Source organism: Mus musculus, chromosome 17, assembly GCF_000001635.26.
Source record: "Mus musculus strain C57BL/6J chromosome 17, GRCm38.p6 C57BL/6J".
NCBI lineage: Eukaryota > Metazoa > Chordata > Mammalia > Rodentia > Muridae > Mus > Mus musculus.
This window is the reverse complement of record NC_000083.6, coordinates 8,310,189-8,328,938: the sequence shown is the minus strand read 5'-3', so window position 1 is coordinate 8,328,938 and position 18,750 is coordinate 8,310,189. Positions and strand designations below refer to the sequence as shown.

Sequence of the window (18,750 nt, the reverse complement as noted above, 5' to 3'; positions counted from 1 at the left end):
ACCTGTGGGGAGCACGGCTTGTGACTTCTTCCCTGGGCCTGAAATGCAGGCTCTTTCCTTCACTCCCATATGGGAATTGTCTAAGACCTGCTTCTCTCAGCAGGTCTGTCAGTGAGCCCAGCAGGTGCCGAGCAGCACAGCACACCTGCCACAGGATGGAACCTCTGTGCATCCCACACTTCTGCAAGGTACCCAGAGTCTCTATTGGGCAGGGGTGCTCGAGTTCTTATCTGGCACCATGTGTGTCTGGTCACCATGTGCATGTGGTGCCTCCGCAGGCCAGGAGGGGGCGCAGATCCCCTAAAACTGGAATTAAAAGATGGTTGTGAGCTACTCTGCAGGTGCTAGGAATTAAACTGGTTCTCTAGAGAAAAGCAAGTATTCTTTTGTTTTCTGAGACAGGGTTTCTCTGTATAGCCCTGGCTGTCCTGGAACTCACTTTGTAGACCAGGCTGGCCTTGAAATCAGAAATCTGCCTGCCTCTGCCCCCCAAGTGCTGGGATTAAAGGTGTGCGCCACCACCGCCCGGCTAAAAGCAAGTTTTTTTTTTTTTTTTTTTTAAAGATTTATTTATTTTTATTATATGTAAGTACACTGTAGTTGTCTTCAGACACTCCAGAAAAGGGAGTCAGATCTCATTACGGATGGTTGTGAGCCACCATGTGGTTGCTGGGATTTGAACTTCAGACCTTCAGAAGAGCAGTTGAGTGCTCTACCCACTGAGCCATCTCACCAGCCCAAAAGCAGGTATTCCTAAGCAGGGTCATCTCTCCGGTGTCCAGGTGCACAGGGTGCCCAAGTCACCTGTCACCTCTTACCATTTCTGTACGTTGAGACACTGAGCAGAGTGAACGTCCCACAATGGCTGCACCTTCTCCACCTCGTGTCCATTACACGCTTGCTGGGCCACTCACCAGGCAGAGATGAGCGATTCTTCCATACACCACTGAGGAGGCCTCCCCTCTTCATCTGCACCTGCCTGAGCCACTCATTCTGTCCCCACAAGTGTACTCCTGCTGCCACTGGGCCACTGTCAGCCTGTGGAGACCTGAAGGAGACAGCAAGTCACTGCTTCCTCACATCCTGTTGCCCCCCCAAAGCCAGCTCTCTTCTCCCGCCTCCTCCCTGATCCCTATCCTGGGATGAAAGCAGTCGGCGGTCCTTGGCACCTCTGGGGCCACCTTCTGACCACCAGCCCCTCCTCCCCCTGCCCTTGGATGCTGTTTTGGGTAGGTGGGTTGTTTACTTGGTTAACTCTGGTTAGGAGCACCAGCTGCTCTTCACTCCGAGCTCCCATGTGGAGCCTCACTGTGTACTTCTGGCTGCTCTCCCAAGAGCTGGGATTCCAAGTGGCCATGTGGGGCCCTTGACTTGAGAGCTGGTTTTCTCTCATGCCCATCCTGTCACACAGACAGAGGCTACACGTCACACAGAGCTGGGGCTGGGTTTCTTTGAGCTAAGCTACTTAATGTATTATACAGTTGATCCAGAAAATGTTACATTTCCAAGAGTAGTTTATTTCAAAACTGTAAAGATACATATATTACTTTTTTATTACACTTAATAAGTAATTTTAAGCTTGAAGTATATAAAGTTTCACATTTTTAAAGTTAAAAAAAAATTCTTTTAAAGTTGTAGAGCATTTAAAAAGCCAAATAAGCTGGATATATCTTACAACACAGGTTTATACCTTAAATATTCACATTTCAAAAGCTGTTTGTAAAGACTAAAAACTGAGTAAAACTTATTTACAAGTGGCAATGATTACGCCCTCCTGTCTTTGGAAGCAGAGGTTAGCGGGCAGGGAATGGAGGGCCGTGCAGTGAGGTGCAGCGGTCCATGGCATGGGCTGAGGCTGCTGCTGCTGCTGCTTCTGAGGCGATCACTGGAGCAGGCACCGCATCAGCACTGTTCCCAAGCACTCCTCCTGGGCTCCTGCGACTTTCAACCCAAGAGTGAGGAGCAGCACTTGAGCACCGCGTCCCTGAGGGAAGGAAGGAGAAAGGGCCATGAAGCAGCAGGGTGCGGGAGCATCAGCAGCGTCCCACCACATACTAGCAACTTCCAAGCAGGGCTGGACTCTGCAGCCTGGTTTCCAAAGAACCAAGGCTTTGCTGAGATTCACTCAGAATACTTGCAAGTGCTTTTGAAGTATTCTTGCTAATTTTTGAAATGGTATTTATTACAGGAATTTTTACTAGCACATAACCCTGATTTTAATAAAAGAAATGACTCTCAATAACAAAATAATCTGGGAATTAAGTTTTTTTTTAAAGATTTATTTATTTATTTATTTATTTATTATATGTAAGTACACTGTAGCTGTCCTCAGACACTCCAGAAGAGGGAGTCAGATCTCGTTATGGATGGTTGTGAGCCACCATGTGGTTGCTGGGATCTGAACTCCTGACCTTTGGAAGAGCAGTCGGGTGCTCTTACCCACTGAGCCATCTCACCAGCCCGGGAATTAAGTTTTTATAAGAATTAATGTTTTTGTGTGTTTTTTTTTTAACTTGCATACTCATGTACTGGTCACAACAGCGAAGCTATGGAGTCAGCCAACACGTCCAACAGTGGGTGTGAATGGAAGAAGAAAATGAGTTGGTTTTTAAAATACTGATTTTATATTTGTATATGTTGTATATGTCTGTGTGTCTGCCATGAATGTGGGTGCCTGCGGACTCCAGAAAAGGCAAACAGACCCCTAGGTGCTGGGCTAGACATGCAGGTGGATGAGCCACCTCCAGAAGAGCAGCAAGCACTCCTGAGCCAGCTCTCCAGCCCCCACAATGGCGTTTTAGTCAGCCACAGAAAGAACAGAATCCTCCCGCCTGGCCTATTCGGCTTAAACAATCAACTGAGAAGGAATCTCAGGTGAGGGGTTGATGGATCAGACTGGCCTGTGGGCATGTCTGTGGGGACTGTTTTGATTAATTGATACAGGCGGGCTCAGCCTACTGTGGACAGTGCCAGTCCCCAGGAAATGCTCCTGAACCTTATGGCAAAGCTGGCCACACCTAAGTCCCCTGACAAGCAGCACACAGTGGCTCTCCATGCTTCATGCTTCAGTTCCTGCCCTGACTTCTGTCAGAGATGGACTGCCACCTGGAAATGTGAGCCAGATAAAGCCATTTCTGGGCGGCAAGCTCCACTTGTGTTCTTTCCTATATGGAGTCAGCCTGTATCCTGGTTATTTACCCATTGGAATCTGGCCAGAGTGAGGCAGGACATCATGGAGGTAAAGTGTGAGCGAAGCTGCTTGCTCCAGAGACAAGGAAGCAGACATACAGTGACTCTTTGTGCTGCATCCTAAAAATCCCCAAAATGATGGGATAAACTTCATTCGGCTTTCATGTTTTCTTCTCTAAGTGTCTAAACCATTACATAATGTGCTTTAATTAAAAAACAAACAAACAAACAAACAAAAACAACTTGCTGTTTAAAACACCCACTAAAAAATTTGTAATGTATTCTGCATGTTGCCTGCCGCTCTCCAGCCAGAAGCCTTGACTGCTGGGGCACATGGTCACCTTCTAGCAGCTGTGCCGTGTCCCCAGAGCCCTGGCTTGGATGCGCAGGGACAGTGTCTCCTCCGCTCCACATGCGCCTCTGCACTCGCCCGGGGCCTCCTTCCTGCAGCTCACCCTGCTTTGCGTTTTCTCCTCTTATGTGTTTGTCAGAAATACTCACTCACAGTAAGAGGTGGAATAAAAACAATGTCTTCCACTGTTCACATTAGGTATACAACTCTGCTGTCTTTTAAATATGTAGGTGTTTCCAAATTCCAGAGACAAAGCCCTACTTCACCAGAATTGTTTTTTCCAAATCTATCAGGTCTAAGGTTGGAATTAACTCATCATGGTTTTCTTCTACAACTAAATCATCATGAATTCCTCTAGAAAAGCACAAAGAAACAGCATGGTAGACTACACTGGCTGCCTGGATCTGTACATTCACCCATCTATCACCCCTGGCCCCCAACCTGCAGAAGAGAGCACTTTCTGCTAGCTAAGAACATTAATGTACCTTGATTCCCTAACCCTAACTTCCCTATAACTTTCCAAAATAGAATTGTTCTTGCTGGAGTCTCTGCCACTTGGGCACTGAATAGAAAGGTCCAGATTTCTTTTCAAATTCCCTGTTAGTGTTCATACAGCAAGGCAGGAGCAAGCGCCGCCCCAGCTGCTATGTGCAGCAAGATGTTCATCTACCTGAAGGCAGTCTGTGAGCCAAGCTTTCTAGTCGTTCTTAAAAATAACTCTCTTAAAGCAACAAAGTCAACAAAGTTAACTAAAAAAGCCTCCTATAAATTTTGTTGTTGTCTCATTTTGTAGGCCTGACTGGCCTGGTGCTCACTATATAGATCAGATAAGCCTTGAACTCACAAAGTTGTGCTACCATGTCCAGCCATAAATAGCTTAATGTGAAAATTATTTAAACTCATGTTCAGGAGTACAATGGGATTTGGAGCTCACCTTGCATACGGGATGTAGGACAGACTGTACCTGCAAGAGAGAGTCAAGCATGTTGACATTTTCTCTACACCAAGCCCGCCTATTCCCACTGGACACATCTACTGTAGCCACCTCAGCTGCAGAACACAGGCCAGTGGTCCTCAAACTGTGACTCCATCTCGGGCAATAGCATTGATTGGGAACTTGTGGAAGATCCCAACTTTCCGAGACCTACAGCTCCGAGTAACAAGACTGCCTCCTACACAGCTTGTAGAGTTTGCTGCGCTGGGGATGGAGCCCAGGTCCTCTGTCACTGACACATACACAGAACAGACAATGTGCTAAGTAAACCTCAGCGATGCTGATGCTGAGGCCTTCTGCAGAAGTCACCCTCTTATCTTTCCAGCAAAAGCTAACATTACTAAGTACGGTGACCACTTTCTGGAGAAAAGCCAACTGGAACACATCAAAGGAAAGCAAAACATAAGAGAGTAGCCTATGTGATTTAGCCTAAATTCTTCACATTGCAATGAAAGAGTCAAGCAACCTTACATGGTGAGCCTGAAATACTCGATGTGGTATCTGTCAGTGGACAGGTAGAAACAGCCACAAGAGGAGCTGAGCCCAGCAAGGTGACAGGCAATGGGAAAGACACACAACAACAAAGCTGAAAAAGGCAAGGAAAACGTGCTCTGCTCTGATGGGGAGCAGGTGAGGAGTGGCTGGCTGGGGCGTCCCAGGCCTGTGAGTGGAGGCAGAGTGAGTCAGTCGCATGGGGCTGTGAGGAGGATGTGGCACTGGAAAGAAGGCACACAGCAACAGGAGGTGGAGTGCCTGGGGCACCTGACACCTGTAAGCACATCCTATGAGCTTCCTCCTCTGAGAATTCAGGTGGCTTTGTCTACATTTCTGCTCCATTCTCTTCCCTCTGTGCCTGCCCCCATAGCCAGTGCACCCTGATACCACAACTCTCCCTACAAGTACCAGGGAGGCAGTGCTCAGAATGGGCCTCACTCCATCTGCCTTTGCAGGAATCTGGATCACAGGCATAGGCCTCTACCCCCTTTCCTAGGGCTCTCTAGAATCTAAATGATGCTTCTAACATCCTGGACAGTTTTCATTCTATAGCTGGTATAAGAAGAGACTTACCAGGTCATCGACAAGAACTGCAATATGCAGAAGAGTAAGGCCAGCCCCTTCTTCCGCCACTAGCAACAAACAACACATTCAAGTTTTAAAAAGTAGCATTATAAATCAGGTTCAATTCTTCGCTTTAAAATGGATATCCTGTTTGTTTGTTTTTATCCTTATATATTTCAAAACTTTAAATATTGCCCATGAAAGTAATTTCCTTTCCAATGCCATCCCTATTATCTTAAATACTATAAAATACACAGCATAAGTGACTGTATGCAAAGGCTGGAAATAGAACGCTTCAAGGTTATAGCTTGATGTGACCCTGATGCTACAAAGTGATGTAACCCTTCCTACAATCAGCATTTAAAACCCCGTAAAACTCCATGGAATTACTTACCCTCAATATTTTGTTCTTTGGAGATGTTTTGATACACAGCCCTGACTGGCCTTGAACCTACAGCAATCCTGCCTCAATCTCCCACGCACTGGGATTACAGCATGCACTATCATGCCTGGCTTCTTGAGGTTTTTGGTTTTGCTTCTTTTTGTGAGACAGGGTTTCTCTGTGTAGTCCTGGCTGTCCTGGAACTCATTTTGGCATCAAACTCCCAAAGGTCCTCCTGCCTCTGCCTCCTTGGTGCTGGGATTAGAGGTGCATCCAACCATCACCCAGAGAGTTTGTTTTATTTGTTTTTGTTTGTTTGTTTTTTAAAAGGGCAATTATACTACTGCAGTCTTCTGGGATAATATGAAGTTCCTACAATGTTCTAAGATAACTGACTTGAGAATTCCTAATCATTGGGGGGAAGAAGGTGGGCAGGTGCTAAGGACTTGTCTCCAGCTGGACAAATGCTCTCTACCACTAAGCTACACAACTAGCCCCTGCCCTTAAAGTTGAGAGGAGGAGACAAGATGGATTAGTGGGTAAAAGCAATTGTTTGCCAAGTCTGACAACCCGGCACCCACATTGTGGAAGAAGAGAACTGGCTCTTGCAAGTTATCCTCTGACTTCCTTATGGCACAACCACACACACAAGGAGCCCTCAGCTGATCTGGAAGTTACTATGTAGAGCAGGCTGACCTCAAACTCAAGAGAGCTGTCTTTCTCTGCCTCTAGGATGCTGATTAAAGATATCACCACCACATGTGGTCCTGATGGAAATTCTTTTTAATCCTATTTGTTGATCTGCTTGTTCTCTGGACCTACCTTCTCTGGGAGCTTTTCACACTGTCGCTTCCCCCAAAGCACACAGAGTCTGCAGCAGGCAAAGCAGAGGACCCAGGCCCAGTCTAGGACGCTGTTAGAGTAGCAACCAGTCTCAGCATGAGTGTGCTCACAGGGACCTATGCTTAACAACCTCTGGGTAGGTTAGAGACCGCAGACCCACCTTACGTCTGTTTATGGGACACTGACTCTCTTGAGGGCTTCATGAAACTGGCCTCAGTTTTGTTCTAGGACAATGGTGGAGTAGGGACAGTGAGCAGATAGCCAGACTGGCTGATATAACTTACCCACAGAGCAGCACACAGGGTAAATACCAGGCACAACTACAGGGAAGGAAAAAGTTCATGAGAAACCTGAGGTTCTTCAAGGCCCAACAAAAATGCAGAAACTTCTGCATTCATCTGCTTGGATAACATGCAACAGAATAAATAAATAAATGGGACAATGGACTCTGGTGCCACCTTAAAGCCTATAGAAGCAATATCCGCTGTCCCAGCAAACTGAAGCCCTAAATAATGTGCTGGTCAAGTAAAGGGAAAGACTGGAAAGTCAAGTTTAGAGAAGCAAGAGGCTATTCCTGTGTCTTGCTGATGCTCATGGCAGTGCTAACAGCACCAGCATGCTCTATCATGTTTCCTTTACAGTGCTGGACAATGCTTCACACAGGAGACTGCATGAGCCTGCTGCACACCCATGGCACCTGGACGGGCTGGGGAGAACAGAAGTGGGAGTTTAACCTGGGAAGGCTTAATGTGTCCCCAGTCACATCGTCACAGCATCGTCAGCTCAGGGGCCAGGGTTTGCTTGGGGGGCCTAAGGTTCAGCTTTCCTCTCTCTACCCAGAGAGCACCTAACACTGCTGATTCTGCACTGAGGCAGCAGTCGTCTTCACCGTTACCGTGAGGCAGAGTCTGGGTGTGCAGCAACTTCATTCACATTCAACATTTTCCTGCAAACAGTGTGACTCAACAACCAGCACTGAGTGACAGCCATAGTGACAGCCACAATAAGAGCCTGTTGCATGATGGGACTCAACTCAGAGCACTGCTGAGAAGCTGTCCCACAACAACAGTCAAGTCAGCAAACAGCAGAAGATAGAAACCACCCAAGTTACAATTCCAATTCTCCCTGAGAAGATTGCTATGAGTTCACAAGTACTGCACCTTCTCCCCGAGGAACAGACATCCCAACATGTGTAGGGCTTAAAAATGAAATATGACAGCTGATTTTCATAACTACTTCCAGCTATACAACACATATGCGACGGACGAGAAGCATCTTCCACCCAGCCAATTACACTAAACAGTGCTGTACAAGCCAGGTCCTTTAACATCCTGTTACCCCACCTCACACACACACACACACACACACACACTCACTCTCTCAGCAATAATGCAGAAAAGTCATTAATATGTTTATAAAATTAACATTATTTACTTACAAGCATAATAATTGTTGCAAGCAATCTTGTTGTTTCAAACATTTTCTTCAGTTGCTTCACAGGTCCCATTAAAAAGCATGTACTATTTGAAACAAAGTAAGAGATGGCTCTAGTAATTTGTCTGGCTATGCAGAAATAAAATTGCTATAAAACAAACTGTATGAGTTGTTTTATTTCTTGCTTTACGTGTCTGTGGATCTGTTGTTTTTGTTGCTGTTTGGGACAAAGCTTAGGCTGGCCTTAAACACCTCACCCTTCTGTAGTGGGAACTTCTCCCCTACCTTAGTTTGTTGTTGTTCCTGTGAGACAGGGTCTTTCTATGTAGCCTAGGCTGGCCATAAACTCCCAATCCTCTTGCCTTCCCTTCTGAATACTGAGCAGTTACTTTCATTTTGTTGTCATTTTGACATATGGTCTTGCTACTAGCCCAGGCTGGCCTAGACTTTGCAATAGTTCTGTTTTCTCCTCCAGAAAACAGGTATTACATGCATGTCCACCATGCTTGTTTTTACCCCCTTACCTTTGAAAGGACACTTCAAGACATGCTATGGACTTAACATGATACTGGTATGATGGCATGAGGGTAAAGAGGCCACAGACTGCCTCCCATCCCCATATGGGTGGAAGCAAGGCCCTGAGGTGACGCCAAACATGGAAGTGCGTGCAAGCCCTCAGGGCTACAGGGTGCAGCTCTCAGCAGATGACTTTGGACTCCCGGCCTGCTGAAGCATGTTGCTAAAGCATCACAAGTGGCCTGATGCTCTACTCATCCCCACAGCAATGCTCTCTCTCAGAAGACACCCGGCAGCTCCAGTCCCTGCTGCTTGCCAGCTCCAGTTCTCTACACTGCACCAACACTGTCACATCTGTTCCTAGCTTCCTGTGTGTGCTCTTCCTCACAAAACCTTCACTCCACAAGAGTCACGACAACTACACAGTTGAGCCCTGGAGCAGACCCCAGCCTGGGACCTGGCCTCTGTGCTCCCCAAATGCACTGCTGGCCACTCAGTATCCCCAGAACTCAATACAATAGTAGTATTACAGAGTGAACATACATTTTGCTGCAAAATTGACATTATAAACAATCAAGAGAAGCATGCTACTTACAAAGACCTATTAGAAAGAAAATCTGGAACCAAAAGTAAACAAGGCATTTTAAGAAGCCAAAGTATACACACACCTGGCCAATGCAGCAAGGTTTCCAAGGGTGTAAAATACTGCAAAGAGTTTCATGCCATTGGGAAGCCATAGCAACCCCGTTCCCTAAAGTAGAATTTATAGTTAGTTAGATAACAATGTGACCTTCAGAACCCAGAACTAGAAAGCTCTCCTCCAGCAGCTGACACTAAGTACCATACAATAGTGCCCAAACACAACTGTGGTAATACAGTCTCGTGTATCTCTTGTGTCTACAGAGGTGCTCTAGCAGAACTGTCTTCACACTGGTCGCAAACTAAGTACTCATTTGAATGCCAAGTTAAAACAGGCTTACTGCAACACAGCTAAATCATTGACTGTCTGGTTTTCAAGAAAAATTGGTGTTCCAAATACAATTTTAACATTTTCTCCAAATTACCATAACATTAATTTCTGTTTATTTTTAATCAATCCTTACACACTTATTAAAGGTCACTGTGTTCCATCAAAATAATCTAACATTTAGATACAGCAGGCTACTTCTGTTTGTTTTAAATTAAAATATTCATTCAGAACAATGTAAGACTATTAAAAAAGACAATGCCTTAACTCACAAGGAATGAAAAGAAAATGCCAGCAACAAAGCATATGACAAACCACTTCAACCTGGTGTTGAAACTCAGGGATGAGGCATCCAGGACCTTAGAAAAGAGGGACAGTTAAGAAAGTTAGATCAGCATGTATAAATCTGACTACTACAGTAAGCAAGCTTCTTTGTCTTTTGAGACAGGGATTCTCTGCATATCTCTGGCTGTCCTAGAACTCACCATGTAGACCAGGCTGGCCTTGAACTCATAGAGATATGCCTGCCTCTGCCTCCCAAGTGCAGGGATTAAAGTGTGTGCCACCATACCTGGCAGCATTCATTGTTAACATGGACCTGACTCTATAATACTGTCACTTCTGTGGTTATAAGGACAATGAACATCAGCTGATGCTGGAAAACAACCTGGTAGGTAGAATCACAGTACTTTTTAGGTCTCATAAAGTCCTTCCCTGTTGGGTGCAGCACATACATGTTCATCTAGGCACAAAAACACAATGGTAAAGATTCAACTGGAATAAAGCCAGGTAGGCTGCATGCTGGACACTGCTGAAGCTGGGCCTGCACACAGGCTCATCCTACACCTCTCATCTTCTGCCAGGCCTGCGGAGTGAGGCAAGGATGATCTCGGTGGAGACCTTTAAGGAAGCAGGGGGACCTGGAGAGGGAAATGGAAGGCACCCAGCAAGGGTGTGCTTCACCCAGAGGTGAGCCTGGGTCCTCAGAGAACCACTTTGCAATGGATCTCTAGCCTAAGGAGCGAGCTGGCTTCTGGGGCCCTTGAGGAAACTAGAAATTTAGCCAAGCATGGTAGTGCCTATCTGTAATCCCAATACTTGGGAAGTAGAGGCAGGAGGATCAGGAGTTGAGAGCCAGCCTCAGCTATACAGCAAGTTCAAAGCTAGAATTAGAAATTTACAAGAATTTCTACCCCAAATTGAACTTTCTAATGGGCACTACGATATACACTAAGAGCAGTAAGAACAGCAGCCAGGACATTCTCAGCCGTGAAATCATAATAGGAACTTGTGGGCATCAGCCTGCAATCCCCTTGGTCTCCACTTCTTACCTCAGCAGATCATCTGGGAATCCTTATGCAGCATGAAAGGCAGAGAGAAAAGTGCTCCGTCAGCGCAACACACCACCTTTAATGTTTCTTAGTGTCTTTGCCCTTTAAGTTAGACATCCTGATTCCAGCAATTCCACCCACTACAGCCTAACTGGACATGTGGTTGTAAATTGGGTGAATGGGGCTATGGATACCCAATGCCCCTTCTTACCAGGGATTTATACAATACCTGTATTTTCATCACAGAATAAGACACCCCAAATGTGTACATCACTTAACAAATAATCTGCTGTCACACACATCAGAACACCATGCTCTGTCATACATGCACACAATTTTCACTTTTCATCTTCAGAACTTCTTGCTGTCACATGAGACAGTAAAGCCTTTGACCAGGAGGCCACTGAGAAGACACAGCAAGGAATCAGGGCTGAAAGATGAACCCCTGACACTGACTCCTCAGCCACACAGGCAATGAGGAGAACGGATGGATGCACCACACAGTAACCCCAGCTTTGCACCTGTACTTGATGATAGACTAAGGCCCAGGGCCACACCACCTGCAGGGCCAGGGAGAGTTACAGCCACACAGCCCAGAGCCCATGCCTCCAGAACACTTGCTGTGGCTTTCAATGTAGTGAAAGCCCTCATTTCTGCGTTCCCCTCCATCTCTCCCACAATGGCTGGCATGTAAAAAGACAGCAATCGGCAGAAGCGGAAGGCCCTGCTCCTCACATCTATTCCGAGCAACACACTTGCTTGTCCCCTCTCCTCCTGGGATTTATGAGGTAGAAAGCCACTTTGCCCCCCAGTTGCCCCTAACCAGCTTCCTTGGTCCTGTCCTTCAGGATTCCTGGCCACAAAGCCAATCCTACCTACATGGTAGATCTTGCCTATTCTCCAAATTCAACATGGACAGCCCATCCGTTCTGTTCTTCAATCCATCTTCAGTGGCTTTTCTCTTTCATCCTACCCATTGACTTACTGCCAGAGCCTTCTTCCCTGCAGTTCCTCTGTCTCTGAAATCCTTGTTCAAAAACCCCAGTCTTGGGGCTGGGGTTCAGGAGCTAAGAGCACTTTTAGATACACTGGACCTAGGTTCAACTCCCAGCACTCATATGGCAGTCACAACCGTTCCCAATTCAGGTTCCAGGTGTCCAAGGCCGTCTTCTGGCCCCAGTGGGCATCAGCTATGCATATGGTGCACATGCAGACAAAGCAGTCATATACACAAAAGAAAACTAGTCTTAAAAAAATAAGCAATGTCCTAGGAGCTGCTACCTGGCCTGCCTCGCAGGCTCCTTATCAGGCCCTCAGCTCCTCCTCACTTCAGTGGCAATAATGTTGAGCACCACTCTTGGTCAAGTCTGTTTTCAGTCTCCCCACCCCAACCTGTTTTCTAGAGCTACCTCAAGCCTCCCAGTTCTGCTTCAGTGCCCCTCACTGAGCTGACAACTCCACCTACTGACAGCACAGAGAACTGAAGGCAGCAGCTCATGGCTCCCATTGAGGTTTGAGTGACAGCTGCCCCCATCCACTCACATACTGTGAGTGCTTGGCCCCCAGTTGGTGGAACTGTTTGGGCAGGATTAATATCTATGGCTTTGCTAAAAGAGGTGTGTCACTGGGGTGGGGGTGAACTTTGGGGTTTGGAAGGTCCATGCCATTCCCAGTTAGCTCTCTGCCTCATGTTGTCTCTCAAGATGTGAGCTCTCCACTACTCTCCAGAGCCATGTTCACCTACCTGGTGTCATGCTCCCTACCATGACGGTCATGGACTCACACTCCAAAACTGTAAGCCTCAAATAAACTCTTCTGTAAGCTGCCATTGTCATGTTGTCTTATCACAGCAATAGAAAAGTACCTAGGACATCCACTTACTTACAAGAGCACCAGGCCCCTGCTCTGGCTCCCGGGAAAAGACTCTTCCTACCTGTCCCAGGGAGGCACACATTTGCCTACCTGCTTTAGGGTCCCACCCCTCAGGCCTGCTTCAGGAACTTCCTTGAAACAAAATCTAAAAAATAAAAAAAATAAAAAAAAAAAACCTCCCTCCAGCCTCCACAGCCAGCCAGCCACTCCTGACACTGAGAACAACTATGTGCTTCTTCTAAGAGCTAGGTGAGGGGCTCAGCTCCTGGTTATAAACAAACAAATACTATATGCTGATCAGGCATGGCGGAGCCTGTCTTTAATCCTAGCACTTGAGAGGCAGAGGTAGGAAGAACTCATGAGTTCAAGACCACCCTTGTCCACATAGTGAGTTCCAAGCCAGCCACACAGACACCTTGTCTAAAAAACAAACAAACCAGTATGCGAGGTGCTGTAACAAACACCACCACCATCACCACCACCACCTCTTCTTCCTCCTCTTCCTTCTCCTGATTCTGGAAACTGTGAATCTAAGATCAAGTGTTAATAGACAAGGTGTCTGCTGCTCCTACACATGATAGAAGGGGCAAATGGTCTCCCTGTTAAGCAAAGCAGACTGTCATGCTGGAAGTTAGGCCTTAGCATATGAATTTGGGGAGCATTCAGAACACAGCACTGGATGTGACTGTTGAGGACTGACCATGAACCTCCTGGGAAGCTGCCATTCCACATGGGCCTGGAGCACCATAGGCTCTAAAGGGAGCCGCAGTCCTGACCTGCAGCTCCTCACTGGCTGTGACCTTTCATTTTCACACAGTGTACCCCAGGCCTGAAGACGGGCCTGAAAGGCTTGATTCTCTAACCTTAACTGCTCGGTGTTTTTCTGTGATTGTCCTAATCCTGTAACTATGTAGAGGCCTCAGCAACTGGGCAGCTCAATAACATGTAGAAGACTCAACTCAGAGACCACATGAATTTTTGGAGTGTTATGATTAAAAAAAAAACGTTAATTGTCTTAGAGTTTTACTGCTGTGAACAGACACTATGACCAAGGCAACTCATAAGGACAACATTTAATCAGGGCTGGCTTACAGGTCCAGAGGTTCAGTCCATTATCATTAAGGCAAGAACACACAGCATTCAGGCAGACGTGGTGAAGGAGGAGCTGAGAGTTCTACATTTTCATCTGAAGGCTGATAGCAGAATACTGTCTTCCAGGCAGCTAGGATGAGGGTCTTATAGCACACACCCACAGTGACACAGTTACTTCAACAGAGCCACACCTTCTAATAGTGCCACTCCTTGAGCCTGGCATATAGGAACCATCACAGTAACTAAATGTTTCACAGCACCTTGGTAGGTCATAGTCAGTCTTCTGAGAGCCACTGCTTGGCTTACATAACAGGGGGTTTTATTAACATCTTCCATGCAGTGAACTTGAAGGTGGAACATGGCCGTTTCCTTTGTTAACATGGACTAGTTATCTGCCGTGCTGGGCTACAATGTGCACCTAGGGTTCCCCCAAATCCTAACCTTTCAGACACTGGTGCTAGAACACAGAGCCTCAGGGGCATTCAGACACGGCAACAGAACCTTTGGAAGTGGGATTAGTTTCCTTTCCCAGGGAATTCCCACACCCCTTGCACTGAAACTGGAATGGTACATCCACAGACCAGAAGGTGACCCTTGGGAGACAAAGATTTCACTCTGACCATGATCTTGGGACTGAATAGTAAAAATTAAACTTCTGTGGTTTCTAAGCTCCCCAGTCGTTGAGTTCTGGTCAAAGTCTATGAACACACAGTTCATGGCAGAGACTTGTTAGGCTTCAATGACAGGTCGCAGGACAGACAGGCCTTACATGCAAATGGGGAAGGGCGGTCAATGGTGAGAACAGCAGCCAGAGCAAATAGGAGGGTAACTAGGAACAGCCTAGTCTCTCTGAAGACATTCAGTGCTGACTCCACTAGAAGAGCCAGGTTGGAGCATTCCAGAAAGAATGACCTTGCTAAAAGACTGCCAAGTTGTACAGCTAAGAAAGGACTCAGGCAAGGAAGCTGAAACACCTGAAGCACAGAGTCCTGGCAGGTGGAGGAGGGACTAGGTACGTGCAGGTCTGAGAAGCTAACCTGGGCTTAACTCTAGAAGCACAGTGGTGGGAGAGCGAGCAGGATGGGGTTCTCTGAGGCCTGCTTCAGGCCTTTCCCTCTAGGAAGATGTCCTAGATACCTGCCAAGGAGGGCCTGGAACCCTAGCTTCTAGTCAATCCTGGCCCTCAAGCCTCTCTGCAGCAGAACGGAGTAGCTCAATTTCCAGGGTGCCTGGACACCCTTGTCTAACCTGCACCTGGGTGACCATCCTATTCCATAGATAGGACCTTTTCCATCCTGCAGTACAAGAAGTCACCACCCCACTGCCCTACTAAGCCTGGTCACCCACAATCGCAGAACACCCTGAACTCTACACAAACTTTCTGGTCCTCACTAACTTCTAAGTATCTCTCACCTTGTGGTCTATCCTCCCCGAGGGCATGCGTTCTTCCCACACATCCTGCAGGACAAGCAGTGTGCTAGGCACTCTTCCCTCTAGGCCCATGCTCCTCCCCAGACACATAATACTTTCAAGGCCACCATGACATTCTACCCCTGTCCCTCATTACTGTCATACCTTTCATTCTCGGAGAGCAAAATATTTATACATATGAAGGAACAATAAATCTTTAAAAAGGTAAGAAAATGGGAGTACTGGATCAACACAGCTGAGGCTTCCCCGTGAACAGGCTAAGCTCCCACGCCCTCTTCTCAGAGGTGGCCCTACTTTGAGACATTCTGGAAACTTGAGATGCTAAGGCCGACTTGACAGAAGTCACTCCCTAGGGCTGACCTCTCTCCTTCCTGGAGCTGGGAAGCGAATCCCCTCCCACACGTCTATCCAAGAACTGAACTGTCCACCATACCTTCCCATCAAGATGGACTAAAGCTCTGAAATGGAACCACGACATACCTTCCCTCTCCTTGAGCTGTTTCTGCCAGGTACTGTGCTCAGCGATGGGAAAGTGGCTAATACAGTATCACTCACTCACAGTGAATCGAAACCCTCTCCACAGCCTAAGAGACCCAATGGGACGCAGAATCTTCCACCTCCTGCCTTCCTGCCTTTGTCTCCTACCTGTGTCCCTCTTTCCCTCTGTTCCAGTCACCGGCCCAGCACACACAGAGGCCACCCCTGCCACTCTCTCCTAGTTGGGAGCTCAGGAAGAGCTTCCCTGAGCTACCTGAGAGGCTGACTACCCTATGCACTACGGCAACCCTAAGCTTCCCAACCCACTCTACCTGTTCCACGCACTTTCCACTAACACTGTAACCGTAGCACCGGAGGCCTCTATCAGTCACTGTTATTACATCCACAGTGACAACGGATAACCACCTAACAGTCTATCACCACCAGAGCGTTCCACCTTTGACTGAACTCTTCTTTACACAATCTCCTCTCTTCCGGAAACAGCTCCAAGGACCAAGTTCACTTCTTTGTCCCCAGGATTTACAAGAGCACTGCCTGACAACACTCCAGCAATGTCTGAGCAGCAGCCACATGCTACTCAACACTTAAAAACGGCATGCACCACTACGGAAATAAATTCTACATTTTAATCTGTTTACATTTTGAGTGGCTACATGTGGTCATAGCTACAGCAAAGATCTAGAACAAAGAGTGGAGCATGAAGCAGTTGATACTATCAAGCACGGTGGATAAGCCATATTTACAGCCATTGCTGAAGTGACTATGTACAGGTCTTTTGTATTGCAATTACAATACTGATTTCAGTTCTCAGGAGGCAGAGGCAGGAGGACCTTTGTAGCTCCAGGCCAGTGAGGGCTACACAGTGAGACTTTGTCTTGGAACAAACCCAAAAAGAACAAACAAACAAAACACAAAATACAATATAGAGTTCACTTGTCTCAACACGGGCTACCTCAGCCCTGCCAACAAATAAGTCAGAAAGGAAAAACGAACAAACAAAACATCTTCATGTAATACAAAATCAGGCCCAGGTCTGTGCCAAGACACACCAAAATGTGCTAGCGTGCAAAACACAAAGCAGTTCCTGTTTGCCTATTTTTAATTCTTACTGGAGGAAGTAAGTCTTTATCAAGTCTCATGTCTGGGTCACAAGCAAACAAGGGCTCTGTTAATTAAACAAAACAAAACAAAACCATGCATTACTAAGGAGGGCTGACTTCACAGGCAACCTTTGGCACGTCCGTGCTCTCCAGTCTCTCGCCCAGATCTCAGCCTTAATTTTTTTAAAGATCTATTTATTTATTATTTATTTATATGAGTACACAGCAGCTGTCTTCAGACACACCAGAAAAGGGCATCAGATCCCCATTACAGATGGTTGTGAGCCACCATGTGGTTGCTGGGAATTGAACTCAGGACCTCTGGAAGAGCAGCAGTCAGTGCTCTTAACCGCTGAGCCATCTCCCCAGCCCCAGATCTGTCTTGAGACCTGGAATGAATGAGCCGGCCACAGGCAGCCTGGCCCCGAGGCCTGCTCGCTGCAGGGGCGGCGGAACTTGGTGCAGGAGGGGAGGGCGCAGAGAAAGGCCATGGCAGAGAAGCGGGGACCGGACAGTCCCGGGGATCCGGGACCGACTCCCCGAGAGCGGTTCGCGGTCCCCTCTCCCACTGTCGCCGCGGCCGAGGACGTTACCTGCGCCGTCAGGCCTTGCTCCTCGTCGTCCTGGCCGCTCAAGACGCGCCGCAGCTTCTCCATAGCCCTGTCCTCTTGCCACGCCGCCGACCCCTAGCTCGTCCGGCCCCCACGCCCACCCGGAAGCCCGGAATCCGCACCTTCAAGCGCCGGCCGGAAATCCGGACTTCCGCTTCCTTCAAGCATGCGCACCTCCTTGCTCTTTAATCTGCTGGGGCGGGCCTGATTACGTCACTTCCGGCGCGCCCACGGGTGCCCGCAGGGGGCTGGTGAGTGGCTTTTCTTATCCTCAAGATCGTTCAGCCAGCCAGTAGGGAGGGACACAGTTAGAGCTGTCTGTCCGGCCTGGTGCAGAGAAACAGTGTCCAGTTGCATGACTGTCCAGGCACTGAGTGACAGGTCCTGCCCCGATTGTTTTGGGTTGGAGAGATGGTAATGAAATGGCCTTTATTTTAACGATTTCACTAACAGCTTCCTCCTTAAAATTGGATCAAGAAAAAAAAAAGGGTTAATTGTCAATCCTACTGCCTCGCGAAAGGCAGTCATTACTAGAGAAGGGGATCTTTTACAGATGAAACTGCTCCAGCGTTCTCAGGGAGTTAGACCTGAACGAACAAAAGTGCGAAAGCCCCGTCCCTTTGCCCTTTGAAAGATTACAAAGATGATAACGAATGTACAATAAAAATCGTCCTTGATGTCCAATAAAATAGTTTTTAATATGGCTACACGTTTTCCCTTTGAAGTATAGTAACTTCTATATTAAAAAATCTGATAACAGTAGTTATGAAAAGTCTGTTTTTCAATATATATGAAATTGCCAGTACTCACAATATAGTTGAAACCTCGATTTGAAGGAGTCAGTATGTACTTGAAATAATTAGTGGCAGTTTAAAAATTCTGGTGACATATACATGGATCTTAATGTCACAGTGAAACCCATTAATTTGTACAAATGATAGGGTGTTAATTATAGTAACAAGAATAAACAACGATCCTAGAATGTGTTGCAGACAGAAAGCTATTTAGTAACCCAGTTTTGCCTGAGACTTAACCTCTTAGTGTTCTGATTTGATATATATGTGACCCCACCCCCTTCT

The 18,750-nt window shown here is 47.0% G+C and overlaps 1 protein-coding gene and 1 long non-coding RNA gene across 4 annotated transcripts in view; one reads left to right on the top strand and one right to left on the bottom strand.

Annotated features, from left to right (window-relative positions):
- Window positions 1-1,496: 1,496 nt before the first annotated feature.
- Window positions 1,497-17,851, bottom strand: Sft2d1 (SFT2 domain containing 1). 3 transcript variants are annotated; one of them, NM_001357890.1, is made up of 9 exons: window positions 17,654-17,851; window positions 11,068-11,089; window positions 10,009-10,095; window positions 9,438-9,520; window positions 8,258-8,339; window positions 7,104-7,139; window positions 5,604-5,662; window positions 4,476-4,505; window positions 1,497-1,984 (listed from the first exon to the last, which is right to left on the bottom strand). In NM_001357890.1, the coding sequence occupies exons 4-9, from the start codon at window positions 9,488-9,490 to the stop codon at window positions 1,945-1,947; spliced, it is 300 nt and encodes a 99-aa protein (NP_001344819.1). In that variant the 5' UTR covers window positions 9,491-9,520; window positions 10,009-10,095; window positions 11,068-11,089; window positions 17,654-17,851; the 3' UTR covers window positions 1,497-1,944. The 3 variants fall into 3 exon arrangements, with proteins under 3 accessions (NP_001344819.1, XP_011244487.1, NP_598875.2); XM_011246185.3 differs by having other exon boundaries at window positions 10,061-10,095; window positions 17,654-17,831; NM_134114.2 differs by lacking the exon at window positions 11,068-11,089 and having other exon boundaries at window positions 17,654-17,836.
- Window positions 17,821-18,750, top strand: part of 4930506C21Rik (RIKEN cDNA 4930506C21 gene) — a 17,753-nt gene continuing 16,823 nt past the window's right edge. The window contains exon 1 of the long non-coding RNA NR_073374.1: window positions 17,821-17,922. This is a non-coding gene — a long non-coding RNA (RIKEN cDNA 4930506C21 gene). The remainder of the gene's footprint in view (window positions 17,923-18,750) is intronic.